The sequence below is a fragment of the Antedon bifida genome, chromosome 9 (assembly GCF_963402885.1).
Source record: "Antedon bifida chromosome 9, ecAntBifi1.1, whole genome shotgun sequence".
In the NCBI taxonomy this organism is placed as follows: Eukaryota; Metazoa; Echinodermata; class Crinoidea; order Comatulida; family Antedonidae; genus Antedon; species Antedon bifida.
The window spans coordinates 859121-882228 of record NC_136234.1 but is presented as its reverse complement, the minus strand read 5'-3'; the positions used below and the strand labels follow the sequence as shown (position 1 = coordinate 882228).

At 30.1% G+C, this 23108-nt stretch overlaps 1 protein-coding gene across 1 annotated transcript; it reads right to left on the bottom strand.

Annotated features, from left to right (window-relative positions):
* Nucleotides 1–4615: 4615 nt before the first annotated feature.
* LOC144852097 (uncharacterized) lies at nucleotides 4616–23097 on the bottom strand. The gene is made up of 10 exons (XM_078709805.1): nucleotides 22824–23097; nucleotides 22443–22561; nucleotides 21788–22263; nucleotides 21517–21622; nucleotides 21159–21340; nucleotides 20658–20828; nucleotides 18007–18093; nucleotides 8538–8632; nucleotides 8164–8394; nucleotides 4616–6452 (listed from the first exon to the last, which is right to left on the bottom strand). Exons 1-10 carry the CDS (start codon nucleotides 22967–22969, stop codon nucleotides 6386–6388), a joined length of 1680 nt encoding a protein of 559 aa, XP_078565931.1. The 5' UTR covers nucleotides 22970–23097; the 3' UTR covers nucleotides 4616–6385.
* Nucleotides 23098–23108: the final 11 nt, after the last annotated feature.

Genomic DNA, 23108 nt, shown 5'->3' with positions numbered 1-23108 from the left:
TCAAAATCTATTAATAAGTAGGCAATTTTTAATAATTACAATAAATGAAACAGTCGTGGTATTTCTCATGGTCTGACATGATTTGGTCATTCGACGAAACAATAGAAAGAGCGTCAACCTGACGATAAACATAAAGTGTACGCACACATACATACATAATGTTTTTGATGATGTTGGAAACAATGATGAAAACAAACCAAAAGTACTCCCGCATAATTAACTGAAAAAGAACGCCGAACTCATTACAAAATATTCGGTAACTTTCTTTGAAACATAACTAAATATTGTTAATAAAAGAACATTAATATAATATTAACATTATGCCTTGGTTTTATATATTTTTTATAGAGACATAAAATGATAAAAATCTGGGAAAATTTATGGTATTATTAATTGACTTATAATTTTCATATTCTCTGTTAATTTTCAAATATGAAACTCAATTTACAGAGATAAAACTCGACATTCACTTTTGGTTCCGCTTTGTTTTATTTTAGGAGGACAGCCACCATGTTCAAACCAGATCAATATAAGAAAACATTAGCATTTTAACTAAATAATTAATATTTAGATAAACAACATTATAGACATCGAAAACTCTTTGTTAGTTTGTATGTTAGTTTCAATAAAAAATAGTACACTAAGAGAGATGGGCGAGCATGTGTTGCGCAGATCAAGATTTTCCCGATAGCGAAATTATTGCTAAAGAATAGTAAGCAATCGTATAAGTTTAAAGCATTCGTTTGGTTTTTGCGCATGCTTGTTGATTAATATTTCATTAAAGTTAAATCCAAATCCATCACTGAAAAAATGACAATGCTGTAGGTATCAGTGGCTGGATCTCAATGGAGATCAAAAAGCTAAATCAAAACGATAAAGTAACAGCCAGAAAAATGTGCAGAACATTCAGGAAGCACTAACATACAGTACAGCATTAGAGAAACATCTCTTAACATAACACATTATTCAACACTTTCTGGAAAAAAAATAATTAAAAAAAAACTAATACACATAATGAGGACAGAATGAACAAGCTAATTTATTAACGTTCTTGCTTTGAAATAATTGTTAAAACTGTTGTTTTATCGATGGGTTTAGAAGCTAAATGAAATGATTAGACTTTGGCAGAAGTCCGTTTAGTATGGAGAGAGACGTTCGTTCAGTTTGGAATATAAGAACATGACAGCTATTCAGCTTTGAATTTACATAATAAGAACACTTAATTATTTCATTGAATTGAAAACACCGTAATAAAAAATATTATATCCTCTTAAAATCCGTATAATAAATAAATTTATTTCGCGTTTGTAGAATCGTGCACATGTTTCAATCGATGTCTTCTTTTTTTTAAATCAATTATTTCGCAGTGATTAGAACACGTGGGAGCAGAAATACGATTTTTAAAATAGGCCTATATTTGAATCATTTTAAACATTGATTAACAAATTTAGTTAGAAGCTGTACTTATAGTTTTAGTCAATGAAGTAACTGCCCTCATCAGAAACCGAGTATCTCTTCTGGCATACTTTTGTGAGTGTGCCTGCTGATCCATTTTCTATATTTTACACTGAAAGGAATAAAATAAAATATCTGAAATTAAAGAATTAATGCACGAATAACAGACAGAATAAACAAATTTTAAGATACCGTTAATTTAATGCTGTAATATTTATATATGTTCCATATTCTGGGGAATGTTTTGGATTATGGGAGAAATGGGTCAGATGGCCCTAATGTATTCAGTTTCGCCATGTTCAATTGTACTTCAAATATTAAAATGTAACATAAACTAGAGACCAGATATTTTGTGGTTATTATTGGGTTTGCATTTACAGAGTGATTAAAGTTTCAATTAATGTTCCCGAAGGCTTGTTATTGATGAGTCGATATGAAAGACTGTGCACTGAGCATCGGCCGTGTTTACTCGGGGTTCGATTTCTAAGTCAACACCGTAGCTAGAAAATTATATTATGGTACAGAGTAGACGGGGAAACAATGTCTTTGAAAATCCTGTATAATGGATTTCTTTAAGTTTGGGGATATAATTTGAACTGTATACAGCATAACCGGGTCACAGTATATACGATGGCTCCTCGAACCTTATTTACGTAAAAGATGCAATAATGGTATTCGACGAATAACATCACGTAAACTTATAATTAAAATGACCAATCGTGAAAGAGAAGATTATTCTATTCATAAAAATAGATATTGAATCATTATCAAAAGGCTTATATGTAATTATAGTATCTTTGTATTTCAATATAAAATTGGTAAATTAGGCCTGTTTCTGTGGTAACGAAATAATTATCAAAAGGTATGTAATTATGAAAACAAAATATAAGTACTTTATAATTATTTCCATATAAAAATATGATAAATAATGAAAAAAGCATATTCGAAATCAAATGTACAATATTTTTTCTGTCTCATAATCCAAAATGAACCGTTCTGTATCCGTTTCTCCCGTGAGTATCGTGAAAATCAGCCTTTCATTACAGCCTAGGCTACGGACAAATCGAAAACAAGTATTGGTTGGGCACCAAGTTACCGGTACCGTGTCTTTTAAAACATAATTATTCCAATATGGGAGATATTGTTTGACGATATAAATATCAATATTAACACAGTCATGGTATTAATAAATTTGATAATCACCACCAGTATATGTGATCCTACCTCTGTAAAACAAAATAAATATTAACACAGTCAACGAATCATATTAATAATTGTAATAGGCCTAGTTTTACCACCAGTATATGTGATCGTAGTATACCTTGGGGTTTAAAAAACCATTAAACATTAATGTAGAGAAAGTTAAATGGTGAAATTCAAGAAAAAAATAACATTAAATAGTTCAACCGTAAAACATTCAGAACAGAAAGTTCACAGAAAGATTTATTATCGAGAAACTCATTGATAAACATTAACATAAACAAAAGTCGATGTATATCAGAGTAGTGCTGGCCCTACCCTATAGTTCAGAACTTTAGTGTACATATTATGATTCCGAAACATATCTACCAATAAATCTTTACCTTTTCTTAATGTGTTTTTTTTTGTGGTGTATTTACGTATTTTTTTGGTTCCGAGTTATTAAAGACTTTAGTTCCAGTCAAATTGAAGTTGGAGAAACTTCTTTAGGTTTTTTTAAAGGTGAATTGCAGGATTTTGTTATTTTTGTACGACATCCGGACATTGATATTATACTTTATTTTAAAGTAGACTCTTTAAAGAAAATGATGTAGGCGTACTAAAATACGCCTACATCATTTTCTTTTTTACAACTGTACTATTTTCTGCATAGAAAAATATAAGAATTAATGAAAAAAGGAGGTAATATGGAATATATAAAGTGAACTTACAAATTTTAAAAATGTTGTAGGCCTACCACTGATGAAGTTGATTAAATTGTAATGACTTTAGAAAATAACAAACACGTGATAAAAATGAAAATAATATTTAGATTTTATGGTGATGACATGATATTAATGTGGAATAAAAGTGGTGTTTACGCTACAAAAGAGAGAAAAAACTAGTTTTCTGTTCTGATGTGTTGGTTGGTTATTTGAATTTTGCGCTCATATGTGGAGTTACTAAACACAATTATTAACAAGTCACAGACTAGACAAAGTATAAATATTTATTTTGAAATGAACATCCTGAAAACACCCCAGCAATATTAAAAATAACTACTACCGGATTCTTGTTCTATAATAGTCGACGCAACAAAATATTGCGAAGACAATGATATTAGAACTTTACCACCGGTTCTGAGTATCCTGGTAAACGTGACCAAATTACCATGTCACTGATATTTGTACTACCGGTTCCTGTTGAACGTGACATTGTTAGATATATATTTATAATTACGAATACCAGGATGTACCGTAACATTAATAAAAGTGACTTACGTCATTGTTAATTGTTTTGGAATTGGCGCAATAGGCTATAATATAGGCTCACGGCGCTTTTTCTTTCCAGGAGCTATTAGAGCCTTAAACATCACGTAGACACTTTTTGTAATGTTTTTTGTTTTGAGTTCGTGTTGTGTTCGTTGGATATATTTATTGTATATTTATTATAATTTATATACTGTGCTCCGGCAATAGAGCAAACAGAATTTCTATGTTTTTTTTAAAAACAAATGACAATAAATGATACTTGACTTTAACGTTAACTGTGTTTATATTTAGAAAACAAACGAATTATTCAAACGAAATTTCGGAATGAAAATGGTAAATTTAAAATGAGAAATATTGCACCGTATTTTTAATCCAAGCTTGGGCAATTTTAGGTGAAAACATTAATAAACACTCAAAGATAATCCGAAAATTGTTGATGAAACTTTAGAATATAGAATTATAACTTATATAAGAATTAGACCTATAGTGAATATAATGAAGTGAAGTACGGTATGAAACATTGGTTTTATACTTTTATACAAATTTTAATATTGAGTAAATGTAACTATCTTTGTAATTCAGCTAAGGCTGCGATGATGATATAGAAATAAATGAAATGAAAAAAAAAATTGATATAGCGCCATGATTGGAGACATAAACACGCACAAACACACAATTGTACATTTCTATAATTTATTACTACCTGCAGCTCATTATGTAAACACTGCTACTAAGTTTCATGGTTAATAAAGAAAATGAAACAAAATATAATTTTAATATCCTTCTTTAGTACTCTCAAAAACAAAATGTAAATAACAGGTTTTTTGTTGTTTCACTAAATTTACATATTTCGAACTAAATTTACATATTCAAATAATAAAATTCAAAGTAAGCAAGTTAAAGTAAATATATTAAAGTAATATTCAATTCGAACAAATTTCCTAATGCAAACAAAATGTATAAGTAATGGTATTACGAATAAATATACAGGACATTCTAAGTTTGCGGTATGTTGTCACATCGCGTCAACTGAAACATAAACGCGTCAACTAAAACTTTAACGCGTCACCTTCTTTGTTAACTTAACAAAACCAAAATATTATCTTTCTTTACATAAATGCACATGATCATGACAAGTTGAACGAATCAATCAAGGTGAAGAATACTGTTTTGTTTTTTGTCTTTTTTGAAAACTAACGTGGAAAGATTTTATATTATCAATGATTCTCTTATAAAATGTAGAAAATGTATTTTACAATGAATACTTAAGTAGCCATCTAACATTACAGTTAATCCACTATTACTGTGCTTATCATGTTTAACAATAACAACAGTAATGTTTAAACGAAAAATAATAATTTATTTTAATATTTATGTAATTTTAAAGTAAAAACGGACGGCAAAGTTATTAATACAAATCAGAATAGTGAATAAATATGAACGGAATGTAATATCATAATAATAAAGCAATTTCTTTGGAATGGCATTCACTATATACAATATAACTGGAATGATTTTTCAAGGCATCTTGGACGGTATTTTAATATTATTTTATATCTCATTTGTAGACCAAAATTAATGACTTCTTTATCTAAACTAAGTACTAAAATTTAACAAATATAAAATTTAAACCCTCAAAAAATGTAAAATTGTTTACGAATAACAAAGAAAATAATATACACTATACCTATGTTATCTTTTACACCAAATTTTTAGTAAAAATGCCAAAATCAATTTTATTTTCGCATATATTAAATAACTGATATATATATGCAATTGCGCAATAATTGTTGAGAATTGTCACATGACCTCAAATTTAGAAATATTAGCAGTAGAGTTGCTGATTACAAATCAATAATCAATTAAATTCAATATCGTATTATCAATAAATCCTTATTCAATCAAAGATTTTAGATAAAATTGATATACTAATTCTAATTCTGGTAACGTAAATCTAATGTATTTCATTATCAATAGTGAAAATGTTAATATGCATCAATCCATTTCAATCAATACCAATCAATATTAATCAATAATAAATAACAAATTATACACATTATACATCCTTTTGGCAAATACAAACAATTTATTTTCTTTTTTAATATCATTTTTTTTATTTGGTATATATTTTCAAATGCTTTTCTTAATTTATTTTCAAACAACATTTTGTATTTTTCCTTAAGCTCTGTCTACACTATAAAAATGTTATATAACAAACAAATGTGATGATATATCATATTTGGGCACATCACATTTTTTTGATAGTGTAGACAGCGCTTTAGGCATACCAAACACAAGAAAATAATCTTCTAAGCACTTAACTTTATTTTCTGATCGGCAATAAATACCAATCATTTCTCATTTTTCATGTCTTAAAAGTATGTAAATAAATGTTATGGAATGAAATATCTAAAATTACACTGTTGCTTAGAAAAATGAAAACATCATAATAAGGCATTAAGTTTTTGAACTTTCTTCTTTCAATTGATAGTGGTTATATTGCCTTCAGCTAGCTTCTTCCTCAAAACTACAACAAGTCGCTCAAGTCTGTAAGAAAGAAAAACAAAGAAACAATAGTACATACAAAAGCTACCAGAATATGATCTTTAGCTATTGAAGTCTTGTTTGAAAACAACAAAACATTTTTCCACCTACATGCCATAAACCGAAGAATAATAGAAATATATACTGGCATCATTGAATGCAGTTCACTAGATGGATTCTAAATATGGGGCAGGGTCAGACCGAACAGTCAAATTAAATCTTTATTTGAAATTATCAAATAAAATAATATTAGTAATACAAAAAAACACAAAAAACTTAAATATGAATAGGACAAAGTAATAATGTGAAGAATATATCATAATGATTTCCATACAGCTTTAGTCAATAAACTCACAGAGAAGACTTATTCTTCCATGATCTTTTGTAAATGTTGTATACACAGACATTTTATTCACAGAAGAAGCCTTAACCAGCGAAATGAAGCTACTGTACTTTAAAAATTGTACATGCCTTTAAACATGCTTTGTATTGTTCATATAAGCCAAGCCACGAGATCTATATTCATATTAATGGATAATCTTTTTGGAAACTTTTTGCCTGAAATGTTTGAGATTGATTAAATTTACAAATTGATGGCAGAAAACCAAATAAAATCTTTTTTTTTTAAATTATTGGTAAAATTTATCAATAACTGCAATGCATTTCTTTTCAATAATTATATCCATCCACCTACAAATATACAAGTGGACTGATATTACTTTGTATATTATTTTCCACTTCATGCATAATATTGTTACATCTGAAATTGGTCGAACAAGATTAAATATATACAAGTTATTTAATGAACACACCCGAGGGAAAACTAATGATTTCAAATAATTTAGTATTATTAATAAATATCAGCTCACACTACACACGATTTGACTTTCTTAAGTAAACTGATTTAAATTCAGTTTGTCTAACAAACCATACGTACTATTAAGTATCACTTACCGTATATATTCTTAATTTAATAATACCACGAAAATCTAAATAGCATGTTTCGTTCACACATGTTCATTCAAGCGTGATGACCTGCACAAAGGGGGCTTATAGGTACGGTCTTATTTACGCACATGACCGCTTCTCACAGTTACAAAGTTTCGTCGTCAGTATGGTTATTCCCAAAAAGATTATGATTTTGTTCCCAATTATAATTTGGGAAAAATTAAAAGAGTATGATCGGGAGCAGCTGTTAGTATCATATAACATATTAATTATAACCAGTTGATATTGGTATAATGACGGTATAATGACGGTATGACAGTTCACACAGATTAGTAATTAAAAACTATTATTCAAATTAATATGGAATGATATCTTTCATGTTATAATATTAATAATGTCTTAAAGAGTAGGTATTACCAGCATTGCTAAATATTAAAAATAAACAGATAAATTAAACACTAAGTGGAATACTTGGCAAAGTGAAGAAATTGACAGAGGGCATACGATTTATTATTACAGCCCTTATTTAATACATAAATAATATTAGTAAGCGTGATGTCAGAAATATGCATACTTTCCATTTCAATAAGCTTGGTCTAATAATATTACATTGGCAAAAAAAAAATTAGGATGACGACTTTTGGATGACTATTAAAAAATAAAAAAGGAGCATAGAAAGCAAGAAACATGCTTGGCAAATTCTATTTTTAGCATCATGATGTAATGTGAAAATTCAAACAATACAATGTTTAAACTAAAAACATACTTGTCACATTTCTGCTTCAACTCCCTCTGCACTACAGCGCTTTGCTGTAACTCACTGGCAACATGGTTCCTCTCGTCCAACGACATCTTCAACTGTGTCGTCAGGTGATTCTTGTCTGTTTGTGCTTTGATAAGTACTTCATCTCTGGCTTTGACTTGTTCCTCTATGCTTCCAAGAGTATTGTTGAATTGGTCTCTGAGATTTGCTTCTTGCGATAGTGACTTGTGTAAACTAGTAAATAGAAAATGATATAAAATGTGTTAAAGATGTATTGTCCCCCCAAAAAAACATTTGAATAAATAAACAATTATAAAATTAATTAACAATTAATAAATTTTATAATAACTCTTATTTTATAACATTTTGCAAAATACCTATAATACATCCTGAGGTTTTGCAATTCTTCCTCGAGTTTGCGGGATTTGGTTATAGCCATGTCACGTTCCTGTCTCGTGGATTGAAGTTGAATCTGAACAGAATAGAAAATGAAAATTTGATTAATGGCATGAAGAACTTTGAAGCTTATAATTTATAAATTAATAACTATTAGTCAATAAAATAATGTTAAAATTACATAATAGAAATAATGTAAAAGTGTGTTCAAAGAATGGCAGTAAAATTGTTTATTTATTTTGTATATTCTGAGAAAACATGAATACATTTATGTACTTCACTGTGCAATTTTAAGAAAATACTTACTATTTCAGTGCAAAGTTCTATAAATAGATCAACTAATTTTCCAAAAAGAACACAAATTTGTTCTATGAATTCTACCTGTTAAATATTTGCTAAACAAAATGCCATTTTGAATGTAACCTATTCATGCAAAGTAAAATATTTGTAAGACTTGTTGACTGAATTTATTTAAAAAGTAGATAATTTGTTACTATGTATTATTTGACATTGTTAACTAAGAATACAACTCTAAGTAAATGTTAACTGAATGAATTGAAATGTCTTAATAAGACAGAAATTCAACAGTTTCAGGCAGACAGATTATATTACTATTAAATTCTCAAAACTTCAATAATATATTAATCATTGGCAACATATGCCTTTTAGTGTAAACATTCTCACGACGCGAGAAATTCAGCGTGTTTCATTACAAGGATTATAACGCCAGAAAACGTTCATTAAGTTTGGATTATTGGTCAATAGATAGCTGTAAAGTGGCACCCTGGGCATGCCGCCGCCGCCGTCGCCCAAGCCTTATTTACCTTGTTGCGTTTCAATATAAAAGTCAATGTATGTCTCAACTGCTCTCTCTCATTGATTTTAGTTTCCTGGCGCAAAATGGTCAATAATTTATTCTGATCATCTGTCTAAAATTATTTCGAATTTAATAGTATAGATTAAATTTCTTTTTCTTCTTAAATTTTCATTTTTTAAAAGTAAGATGTACAATCATCTTTTTGTGTACTGCATATTTTAAAAGAAATATGTATAATAACAATAATGTATAAATTAAAATAGGAAAAAAAGTATTTTTTAAATTTAATAATTGCTTTCCTCTTAGGTAGATATTTAAACTAATAATTGTTTTTTTCTTTATTTTTTAGATAATTGGCATCGCAAATGTTGGAGACAAGATGAGAAAATAATAACGTTCTAGAGACCAACGATATCTAAAAACTAATTAGAAATTAATTTATCTAAAAAAAGTAATTATTAGGTAATTAGTAAAATTTCCTGAAGATTGTGACACTCACAGTGGGGAAGTACATACAAAATGCTGAGAATTTACTTTATTTATTTGTTTATTATTAATTTCAACAATATTTTATGAGAGTGGTCCATCCAGCCGAAGCTGATCATTAGGGACCTAAAGACATAACAAAATTAAATTTAAAAAGATTGAATTTATAAAAAAGTGTGACATTGTTAGTTTTATGTACATGATTATTGTATAAATTCATTTTGTTGGAATAAAACTAATCCAATTTGTGTTTTAAAAAAAAATTTAAAATACTATATGTAATGAAAGTGTTCGATTATTGTTAAAATCAAGTGAATCAGAATTGGATAAAAAATAAAATTTCTTTTACTAAAAAAGATGTAAAAAAAAAGATGAAAAAATTAATAAATTCATATTCAACAAAAACACACTAAAATATTGATTTTGGCAATAAAAATATACTGAACTCTTTCACTTCAATTGTGATTTCATGTTTTAGTTTCAAGATTATATTTAATGTGAGAAATAACATGTGGTGGTAGACGAAATTATTGGTAATAAATATTGAGCATACCACATAAATAGGAATGATAAAAAAAACATTCTATAATGTAAGCATGTGTATGAATATCAATATGTAACATTATGTTGTTGTGGAAATTCTATTTATGATTTATATGATTTAAATTAAGTTATAAACAAAAGTATTTAAATTAAAAATAATTAAATATAATATATTATAGAAAAGATTTGTTTTAATGTAATTTTGTTTAATTTGTTTAATCTAGTACAGATTTGCTAAATTAGTAAATAAGTATTCAAATTAGCTAATTTAAATATCCAGGCACTGATTTATCATATGTTCATTCTAACATGGCCACTATGAAGGGTAGAACAGTTGTCTGCTGCTTTGTCAGTATTCTTCACATTATTATTCAGCTTTATACTCAACTTAGGGTGAGTTTATTTTGTTAAACATCTATATGAAGTATTCTGTTAAATAATATAGTGGTTATGTTATGATTAAAGCTTTACATTTTCTAGGCCTGTGTCTTCTAGTTCTTTACTACTATTCATTGAAAGGTGTACAGGCCTGTGCCTCCTCTACTGTGCAGCCACAACTTGGTCCTTTTATAGTTTATAAAATTTACATTAGTAATAATTTTAGAATAATACTACATTGTAGTAGTGTTGTAGTTTCCTATCTTTATAATAAAATATTTAAAAATATCTTTGAAAAGAAATGTAACACAGTGGCATCAGAAAGGGTGCGGGTAGGGGTATGGTTAAGGTCCCCATTGGTGTTGGTTGTCTCCTCATCATTACCAGGTTTGTGTTGGTGTCTGAATTTGTTTGTTTTGTACTATCACTCTAAAGTTATATAAGTTATATTGTAATTTGTTTGCAAAATTCTTGAAAATAAAAATAGTACTTAACAGTGTTTTATAGTTTAGTTTATGAATTTTATTCCAAAGGTGTTGTGGTTTAATAATACCATACAGAAACTCTTGCTTTGTGAAACATCAATTGAGGTACAAAATTCAATATAACCAATCATAAAGTTGCACAATAGACTACGCAAACCAACTCTAATTTTGGAAAAAAAAGAAAAGAAACCAAACTACGTAAAAGAATAAAACGCAATATACAAGGCATTGAAAATAATTGTGCTGCATACAATTACTTCGACTATTGAAAAGTTTTCAATACAACAATCAAGTTAACAATTTGCTAACCATTAAAATTTGATTGGTTCTGTTGTTGGGAGATGACAATGGTAGTACAGCGGGTCGAGAGCCACAGGGTTGGAGCGAGCTGCAATAATCTAACCACCTGTAAAGGTTTCTAAAGCTTCTTATTGCGATATTGAAAGTAAGTCTTTCGATCGTAATGCCGTGCCAATCAACACCTTAAACAATACAAGTGAAGCTAAACCAACAATCGGACAGCTATGTCTTTTACCACAAAGTATGTACCTCAATAAGTTCATCATAATTTAACGGTTATTCAACTAGAACTAGGTGGGTCATATTTTACTGCAGCTACTGCAGTAATTCTTCACTACTGAACTATATTTTTCGTTCATTATTAAAGTAACTACAAATGAACTAATCTAGTAAGTGTAATGAAGTTTTGGCGTAAATAACTGGAAGTTATAAAATGTACGCAAGGCCATAAGCAATGTGTACCTGCCGAATAGAAGCAAACAACACAACAGTCCCAATTAGATCTGTATATCTCATTTGTTTATTACTTTAGTCAGTACTAAGTATATAATATAATACTGATAGTCTATTATATTTCCCAACGACTTCCTGTATTACTTTTCCACATTTTTAAAAATCTGAACAACAAATCACAAGTACTAAGAAAGCAAAAGGAGATGATGCATTTCAATAAAGTATAGCTTTATATTGTCTATCCAAGTACACTCACTTGGTTGCAGTGCTGATGAAGGACTAGTGGTCTCTGCTAATTTTTCTGACTGTTTTACTTTATCAGTTTGATTTAGGTTTTTGCTTATTTTATTTGTATCTCCATTGAGATTCAGCCACAGAATTGTCATTTTTTCAATAATTTTCCTTTGGATTAATATATTAAAATTAACTATACTAAACTAGCAATCTGATTGTGAAATTTACACATAGTAGTTCAATTTACTATAACAAAATATTAGACCATTCCCTACAATTTTTTTGTAAAAATAATGCATATATATTACTTTAAAAACCTTAAACCAGGTCATTCCTTGTCTTTTCCTTGTATGTTTTATGGTAAATTATGATAAAAAGAGAGAAACAATGCACTACCTAAGTAGCTCACAGTGAATGTCCTCTCATAGACGGTCTTTAGGCCTAGCCTAACTAGGCTTAGTTTTGTAGGCCTAGCTGGTAAACAGCAGTGACGTACAAACATCGTACGCTAGCTATAGGCCTAGCATGACGTCTAGTTGCTGCATTAATTGTCTTTCTGTTTTTGCCAGAATACGTGAATACAAATTGGGGGAAACTTGGTATTTTTGCTGAAAAGTTACGGTTCTTGTTTTTGGCCTTCATGATCGATCGAAAGTTGGTGAATTACAGAAGAAAAACTAAAATATGCACAATGCATTGTGGGATTTATAGCAGGCCGCTTACATTATTAGAATCGACTTATTTTTCACATTTTTAACCATTTAAATAGGACCATATAGTATTTATTTTTACCTTAAATGTAGTTTGTGACCTTAAATTAGATCTAAAAAAACCTAGAGAATGGGACTTTAACTATTATTTCTATTACAATATCATAAAATGTAAAACTTACAATAGTTGTTTAATCTAGCAAGTTTCTTGTAATTATTTTACACCAAATAACACCATAATTACAGAATTGAATAGAAATAGAGCTATAGGCAAAGTTAAGCAATGGTTGTAATTGTCTAAACGATTTGCTTTTAAAAAACAATTTGGTAGCTGCATACGTATTATTCTCCTTCAAGCAATTACGACCTTAGTTGCTATTATAAGATAAATTCAGCAATTCTTGTCAAATGTTTGAGCAAGTAAAAAGAAGGGTATTAGCGTTTTCACGTGTAATTTGATCATTTGCTGCGGGTAGGATTTACAATCGCTGTTGTTGAATTAGAGGTAGCTTACCTTTTCAAAACCACAGTCATTCCAAAAATTGTTGGTTCATAATTAAGTCTATTATTAATCAACAAATTAGTAATTAAATAATTAATTGAAATTATTTTACAGGTACTGTACAAACTTCAATTATGCCAGGTGATTTAAAATGTATCTAAATACTTTAGTTTACAAATATAGTACTTTATCAATACAATAGACAAAATATAAGATTAAATTGCTATTTTTTTGGCCTAACCAATACCTACTAGTAGAAAAATATGTAATTCCGGTTGGGAGCTAATTTATTCCAGATTCGGAAAAACACTGATATCCATTTATTAATGTTTTTACATTTCCGTATCTACATAACTTTTATATTTTGTCCTAGTATAGGCCTAAAATTAATATCAAATACAATTGTTAGATATAATCAATATGAAATTAACATATTTTTATTAACATAGAGTTGTCCGAATTGAGTTAATATACACACAAAGCATGTGTACTTATCATTGTAAGACAGATACTTAAAATAAGCAAATTTACTCTAGAAAATCATTTTCATATTCTCACTGCAAAACAAATTTATGCTTTCTATTTTTTTTTCAACAAGCAAATATATTTATATTTTCAAGTGAAGTTGAATTTATTTTCTTGAAACAAATTTACATTTCATATATTTTTATTTTTATCGGTACTTTTATATACAGTTCATATTTATGACTAAAGTTTATATCTTTTATACAAATTGACTTTTTATACATATTTTTGGTCTGAACTTTTCAGTTACACATTTTTATGAGTTTAATATAATTAAAATTCAAATTTAACTATATACAGTACAAATATTTACATAGTATGTACATGGTGCTACACAATAAGTAATGTTTCAATTTAATTTTGTTGTATACGGACCTGGATATTAAAGAACAGCTTTCCTTTAATTTGCATACATTTCATTTTTAAACAAATATGAAATATTTCTATTTTACCAGCAGTCAAAAGAATAACATTATGGGATAAATTAAATTCAAACAATATATATTTTTTTTAAACATAAGTGTTTCAAATTTGTATTTTACAGTATAATTCACCCTCCTGTTATTGGAGAATTTCTTTTGCTGGTGTTTGGGTTTGGAAATAAAATAAATAAAATAGAGTGAATTATTCTTAAATGTATTCACAGGTCATTGACCTACATACATGGACATTCCTTGACCTCTGTTCGGTTTACATGCTTGACCTCATCGTCAAAATGGAACACGAATTTACCCATGCTTTCAATGTGACAAAACAACGCTCTGTAAACTTCAACCCGCATTAACATGAAAATATAATAGCATCATCATGATCGCTGTTAGCATTAGTCCTTTTGCTAGTATCTAGCTAAAAGCCGTGCAAGGATTCTGCCCCTTGTTATTATGCTAATGACGGTTTCATATCAAATCACGTAGGTAAACACAGGTGTTGGCTAAATCTGCTGTCGTCACGGATACAGCAAACACTGGTCCACTGATTACACAATGTGATGGTTGAAAAACAGCGCGCAAAAAAAATCTCACATAACCTTTGAACACAATAGATCTGTTTACGACCAATCTCTACGGCCGTAATTTTAAATGTGTACCTCTTGATTGGGAAGCCCTGAATGGGATCTGCTAAGGTGTGTTCAGAAACTTAAGCATTGGTAAACATTCCAATTATATGTCAATTTGTCTTAGTCTTTTAAGTATGATTCTAATAAGAATGTGTACTTTGCTTAGTGAAATGGAAAACATTTTTTTTTTAAACATGACGACAAGAAGCTGTTGAGCCAATACAATCAGGCATATGAAGCAGAAACTTGAACCAACAAATTGGCAAACAAGAGAGTTCATTCGGGCAGAAATTCAAATTTACTTTTATTCCATGATCCCTTTAAAGTTAGTCCATAAGTCAGAAAACCTATTGTGTTCATTTTCAGCCAGATTTGCAGTGTAAATTGACCAAGACTAATAGTTTAAACAAGATATTTGATTAGAAATCTTTCTTGACTTTTCTATTTGTCTGTATAATATTCAAGCTTTTCAAAATCACTCCCTGATGGTGCTGATAAACTAAACTATAAAACAACATTTATTTTAGTTTGTAACTTTTACAAACTTTCCTTAGGCCCTGGGCTAACCAGGTTTACCAGGCTATATGTTTACTCTATAGGCCAACAAACAAATGCATTTATTTTTACAGTAAATACAACAAGGTTTAAACTGTTATTTAAATCTAAACAGCCCAAAAGAAATTGATCAAATGAATGAAAGTTAATTGTATAAAAGTGTCAAGACTATACAATGAATTGTAATAGAAGATTATTGGTGATTAGTACTATCGCTAATTGGTTAATTGTCCGTGCTTTTGTACAAGTATTAAGTCTCCTCTTATATAATTAAATGCTCTTTACAAGTATGATGTACTGGTCTTTTCAAGCTGGTGCTGCTCTATATGGGCAAAATAGTTGATAAGCTAGCTGCAGATGTAGTTCAAAATAAAACATTAGACACTTACTTATATACTTTAAACCACCAGTTACTTACAGCAGAATGGATTTACTACACTTTAGATTAGATTTTGATTACTCACTTAAAAATCCTACAAAGATGGAATGTTTACAGGGCCGTAGCCAGCATGAGGCACATGAGGTACTGTAGATGCCTCACCACCCAGCAGAGTTAATTTATATCATATTAATAATTATATTTATAGATATTTTATTCCAAAACCAATTTTAATGTATGAATTTTTCAGTAATGTACACAAACATTGTAGATAGAACAGATTTATATACAATTTATCAGAAGTAAATATTTACAACATATACCAATATTCATATTTGCATGTAATATAGTATTAGGATGACATACAAACATATTAATTAAGTTGACATAGAATACCTAAAAGCAATAGTGTTTACCATGTATATTTACTTGAAAAATCAGTACAACATTTATCACACACATACAAACACAAAAGTTAGACATAAAATATTGTCATAATGAAGATAATTGTCGTGAGACAATATTTATAAACAAATTGAATGATCTTTACTCTTGCTTTTTAAATTGTTGACAATTATTTCTTTCTCAAATTGACATACATTATGCTGTATTTGTTCTAGACACCCCATTGGCAGTTAGTCTAGTACAACATCAAATACAGATACGAACTGATATGTGTAATTATCAAGTGAAATCAACAACCGTACTTTAGTCCAATTTCCGTTCCAACAGCCATGTTTACGTTAGTTGGATTGCCGCGCTCAGCAGCTTCGTTGGATTGTAGATTTATTCGCTTTTGCTAGGTCATATTCAGATAACACTTCCGTATTTATCAGGCAAATATTGCATCATGCGAGTTCAGTAGGTTAAAAGTGGAGATTACTAAATGTGATGTCGTCGTCTCTCAAGTCCAAAAATCAATAATTGTTCTTTTGCTTTGCTAAAGTTTCTATTCTATTTCAAATATTCTTTTTCTTCTGAATTCTAAATGAACATTTAGTGATTTGTATCTGTTATAATATTGTCTTTTTTTATAAAACAAGGAGACTTTAGGAAAGTGAGAACTGCAAAAATGTAAAAGTATGTCTGTCTATCTTGAGTAGTTCTAACTAAACGAAGACTTGATTGTTTTTCAAACTATGCCTACAAACTTATCACTAATTTGTATTCAAATATTAGTCAATAATAATTTAATATTTACATGTATTATGATGACATACAGACAGAACAAGTTGACACAGAGTAGCAATATATACAATACTATGTATATTTACTTGAAAAATCACTACAACATTTATCATACACTTCAATAAGTAAAGTTAGACATAAAATATTGTCTTTACAAAGATAATTGTCCAGAGACAATATTTATAAACAAATTGAATGATCTTTGCTCCTGGTTCTACAGTTGTTGACAAATTTCTTTTCCAAATTGACATTTATGCGGTATTTGTTTTATGAGACCCGTTGGCAGTTAGTCCAGCAATGTACACTATCTGTTTAACTATCAATACAGACCGAATCAACAATTTGAACTCGCTGCTGATGCACAATAATTACATTCTAAAATGCGTTCTAATCTACAATTAAGTTTCTGGTCATTATGTTGTTTGATATGTACAGAAACAAACAAAATTCTAAAATTACAAATGTATTCTACAAGTAAAGTACATGTTCACTCGTATTTGTAAATGCATATCTTCTGAAGTTTGGCACCCAACATATAAAGTTATACGTCTTTGTGTTGAGAGCAGCAACAGGAATCATTTGAAACTGGTAGTTTCTTTTTTTAGAACTTTTATTATAATCAGAATAGAAAATGATTTTTTCTTCAAAGTAGAAACACCTTATAATTATAATTGTTTTTAAAATTATTCTTTATTTTAATTATTCTTTATTTCAGATATATTATATTATTTGATTAATTTAAAACGAAAAATGAAAAAATCTGTGAGAAATGTGAGCAATAAGGAGTGTCACTGGAGTAAACCAACACCAAAATCGGTATAATAGATATGAACCTTACCTGTAAATCCTGAAGTTCTTTGTTCTTACTTGAGGTGCCCTCACTGGCACGGTAATTTTCAATTACTTGCCTCTCCAGCTTCTTGCACTAAAGATAAATATCATTAAGTAGGAAAATTAATATTTTGAACAAAAACTAGTAAAACTACTGTAGAAAAATGTATATTTATTTTAGTCAACTTAAACTGCAGCTAACTTGTTAATATTTTTGCAATGAACTTCCTACTCCTATATTGATTTTATTTTACAATATTGATAATCAAGTTTTTAGTAGCACACTTTGTGAATTTCATTTCTATTTATATATATATATATATCTAAGTTTCCTATGAATGTTGGACCTTCAGAAAATTCAAGTTTAGAGAGATTTTCCAGTGTTTTTTATGGAAAAATTCCAAATGAGGTGGTCTAGTTGTTACACTTTTCAATTGCTTGTTTCTCTGCTATTAATGGCCAGTAACTTTTGTGGAGCTTTCGATTTGAGACGACCGACAATCTAGGATTTGCAAATTTACATGTCATTGGAATAGAGCGAGGAACCTTGTCCAAACCGGCGTGCATACAATGAAATAACTTGACCTAAGTTGTTGCTAAGCAAAACGCAATCGCAAGTTCCCCATTAACATCAATATATGAACCAATACCCTAACATCCTACACTTCTAAAAACTTGATTATTATGTGCACATGTTAGTTGTTGACTCTACTACATAGGACTTTGGTAACAACAAGTGTATTAAATTATAATTCATACATCTGTGTTTATAATAGATCACCTACTTACATAATTTTCTTTCAGTTCCTTCACATTAGCATTTTAGTTTAAAATCGTGAATATGATTTAACATAATGTTTAATTGTGTTCCCACTCTAACGCAACATGTTTTATTGATTTATGAAATTTTTTCAATATTATATTTGCCAATATATATTAATCAGTACGGTATTTTCCCGTCGCTTTTTAGAATGGTAAATTTGAATATGAAAAACCTAGAAAACGCAATTCACTCGAAAGAGTAGTGAGGCAAGGTTCATGATATGAACAAAAGGTTTCAAAGTGCAAATATTTGCCTTTTGTCAATTTCAAAGCTTGCTTCAGGCGAAACAGCTCAAATTGCCAGTCATTCACCTAGAGCCTAGATAAGAGTGTTTGCTCAACTATAGAGGGTGGTGTTACATAAAGTGGTAGAGTTGTAGAGTGCATGGCTTTCAATCACAGAGTCTCTAGTTCAAATCCGCTTTAATACAAAGTAGCAAACATTATCTTTGAAATTAGTTTAAGGATAAATTTTAGAGAGAGGGAGGGTGGTGTTAGACAATTTGAATATGGTACATGTGGGGTTGCCTGTGTGGTCTCAGCTTGGTTCAAATCTACTTCAAAGTCTTGAACTTTACATTTGTTGCCAAAGTACCTTGAGTAAAATTTGTTTTTATTAGCACTGACGCATGGAGAAGAAGGCCTATAGATTTCTCCATTGTTCATTATATAATAGTTATTATATAATGTTCCGGCAATTCCTCCATGGTTCAGGATATTAAAACATGTGTGTTAAAACTATAGAGGGCAGTAAAAGATCAAACACCAAAAAACCTGTGAACATGGACACCTGTGAAACTGTAGAATTTTAGCAGCAGTCAGTAATAACAAGGTGTATGGTTCAAATCCCTGGTTGCCAACCGGCACTCTTGGCACGATGGTGAGAACTCTGGCTGACACCTGTTTGCATGTGATATTAAAATGCTAAATAAATTTGATGATTTACTTTCTTTTCTTTAGTTTCACTTCATCTTTCAGAAGTTTGTATGTTTAGCATACACTGTATTTGTGGTAAGAAAATAAATATAATCAATGAATTTAGTTTATTAGTTTCAACACCTTATAATTGGAGAACCTGTCATTCAACCATATTACAGAAAATCATAAGGTGATGATGACATTGATGTTGTAAACATTATTCAATTCAATAGAAATACTACTTCATAATAAAGGAGGTCATAACAGGCATATAGATAACGTGCAGCATTTTAGTGAAAAATGTGGTTACATCTTTATACAATTCAACCAAACTCACCAAGTATACCTCTAAAGATAAATTCTGGATGAAAACACAAGTTTTAACTAATTTTTAGATGAGACATGTCCGTGTAATCACCGTTGACAGCTATTTAATAATAAACAATGGCCTGATTGATTAGCACTCAAATAAATTATTAATGAAATTTTAATGAAACTTCAATCATTAAATTTAAGAACTGGCGTGGACACTTTCTACTAAATACAGTACATCAATGTTGATTGATTTTATAGACAAGCTCCATCCACAATGGAAATTTAGAGATTTTTTAATTAATGATTTTATCATCTGAATTTTAATTGATTTGTTTTATATTTATTATTTTAAACACAGATAAATTGTTGCATATGCATTTTATTTAAATTCAAAGAGGACCCCTTAATATCAGTTCCTTCACTCTAAAGTCAGAAACTTATTGCGATTATGGATTGGTAATGGACCACTACCAATAACCTAATGTTTAGACAATCACATTCTGCCATGGGAGTATATGAAAGGGGAATAACTGAATGACCAACAAATTTGCATCCTTTGACCCCCGACCTACCCAAACCTGGAACTATTGTGTAATATTTTACCTTAGCAATGGCTACATCTCTTTCATGTATAATGGCTCGCATTTCTTCTGAGGTAATGTGCTTCCTGCGGTCTTTGGTGTTTGATATTTTGTCTATAATGGACGAGCCGTACCGGTCAACTTCTTGGCCAGATTCTGCATGTTTGATTTTACCAAGTAGGTCAGAAACAGACTGAAAAGTATAAATATATATTAATGATAAAATAAAGTGTTTTCATTTTCTATTGTGTCTGTGGCAATCTTGAATCACCATCTGTTCTGTGTCAATTAGTTTTAACTTGTGATGCAAACAAGAAACGATTGTTAAAGTACATTTGTCTAATTTCTGGAATTTGTTTTTAATGAAAACAAATAATTTGGGACCTTTTGGACAGAAAAGTCCAGTTTTAGGAGAGTTTCAGAGTTTTCAGTGAGTCCAGTATTAAGAGGCCCAACTGTATAACATTTCAGGTGGCATTAAATTGTGTATTGAATTAAAAAGATAATTAGCTAGTAAACTGACATTGTTTCCAGGAAAGAACTCTTCATCATTGGAGTTGACATCAGTCCCTGAATCTGACCCGTCACCTTCACCAAGCCTTGACCTCGCCAATGCTTCGTCTCGTTCCTCATTGGCTAGCCTCAATCGACCCATCACTGCTTCATCTCTCTCCTTCTGAGCTGTGTATATTTCATCTACAATTGCTGTAGTTAAAAAATATGAATAATAACCATTATTTTGAATATATAATGATAATGCTGTTACTGGTGATGTTGAAGAGAAAATGACTTGAGTTACATTGAATTGTTATATCAACATGATTTTTTTAATACCGATTATGATTGGTATGATGTGTGGAAAAGGATGAGAAAGACAGTACCCGCTCCTTTAGCAGCTATCTGAGCTGCAATTTGTGCTTCAGCCAGGTCTTGCATCAGTTTCATCGATTCTATTTCAGATTCAGCCTCTTCTAACTTCTCAGCTAACTGTAAGTAAAACAAAATAACATAAAGAACTTTATTTTTTTAATAACTTCAGAAAAAACATGTTAAATAGTTTATGAAGTAACATGTTTTAACCTAGTTTTATTACACTCAATATCAAACCGTACAAGTAGACAAGATAATGTAATTCTTCAAATCAAAACAAACCTCTTTATTTAAATCTTTGGATGATGAGAGTTCAAATAGTAACTTTGGCATACTCTCTTCCAAGTCTGGTATATTGAAGCTTTTCTCAACTTGGACGATTCTTGTTGTCATTTCTTTTGGTCCTGATGTCTGACATCCTTCATCTTTAGACGAATTCATTGCAGTGTTTTTGTTTTGAGCCGGTTCCGAGACATTATTGTGCAGTGGTGATCTTAGCTGTGTTGGCTCTGAGAATAGAGGTACTAAGAGGGCGCCGTAACCTGACTGAGGGGTACTGATCCCAGGATGTACAGGGCCAAAATTTGGCTGACTGGGGCCATAATTTGGATGAATAGGACTATACCCTGAATGGAAAATTTGAGAATGTACATTACTGGAGCCTTGTTGATGTTGCCCGTTGTCTTGGTTACCAACCCACGAACTGTTCGGAGAACTTGATTGCTGATGGTTTATTACAGCTGGACTTTCTCTTGGTTCTGTCGTAAAAAAATTGTTTTATTACTGTTTTTAGAACTTTTTGGAGGAGATATTGAGAGTGTTAGGTTCATCATGGGATGTATTGAGTTGTTTTTCTTTTTTAGTGTGGAGGAGATATCATTAGGGTACTGTATTACTTATATTATACTCATATTACAACCTTGCTTCATATTACAACCTTGCTTATATCGTGATTTGAGGGGAGACAGCCTTTGTTTTAGTTCTTCATTAACAGACGGTTCAGTTCCTCCATACATATCAGTAAATGAGCCATTCTGAGAGTTACCATCCTTCATTCTGTAAAAGAGAGAAAACATTATAACATATCACATTTAAATTAATTTAGGCTAGGCTATAATCAATTTATCAGTTTAATCAAGTTGATGATTCCAGCAGGCCTACTGTCCATTCTTGGCAGGTCAAGGTCATAAATCAAAACAGTATATTAGGACAGTATGAATATGAATAGAATTGTGGTCTCTGGGCCTAGGCCTAGCTACTGTATATGGATAGGCCTAGGGGGTCAACCCATTCATTCCCGCAGCCGCTCAAAACAAACCTGCTTTCCTCTAGCTGCCTTTTCAAATTCGCCATTTTTCTACGTGCTTTTTCAACTACAAATTTACGTGTTTCAACCAATTCGTCAATTTCAGAATACCCCGGTGTAAAATGTAATTGTTTAGGTCCAACTTGAGCTTCGGCCATAACAATTACGACTTGTTTACGACTCCTAATTGCATTACAAAGCTGAAATAGTTTAGGCCCTAGAGTCTAGGCCGACGTAGCGAATCTTTTCATTTTTTCTGACACTTGTTGTTTACAGTTTGTGAATCATCCATACGAC

Bases quoted from the DNA above. Each gene is read 5' to 3' on its own strand.
- LOC144852097 (XM_078709805.1), bottom strand. From the start codon at position 22,969: ATGGCCGAAGCTCAAGTTGGACCTAAACAATTACATTTTACACCGGGG. The intron at 21,623-21,787 runs GTTTGTTTTGAT...TTTTACTTACAG, and splicing joins CCAAAGATTTAAATAAAGAG to TTAGCTGAGAAGTTAGAAGA. The intron at 8,395-8,537 runs GTATTTTGCAAA...TCTATTTACTAG, and splicing joins AACCTCAGGATGTATTATAG to TTTACACAAGTCACTATCGC.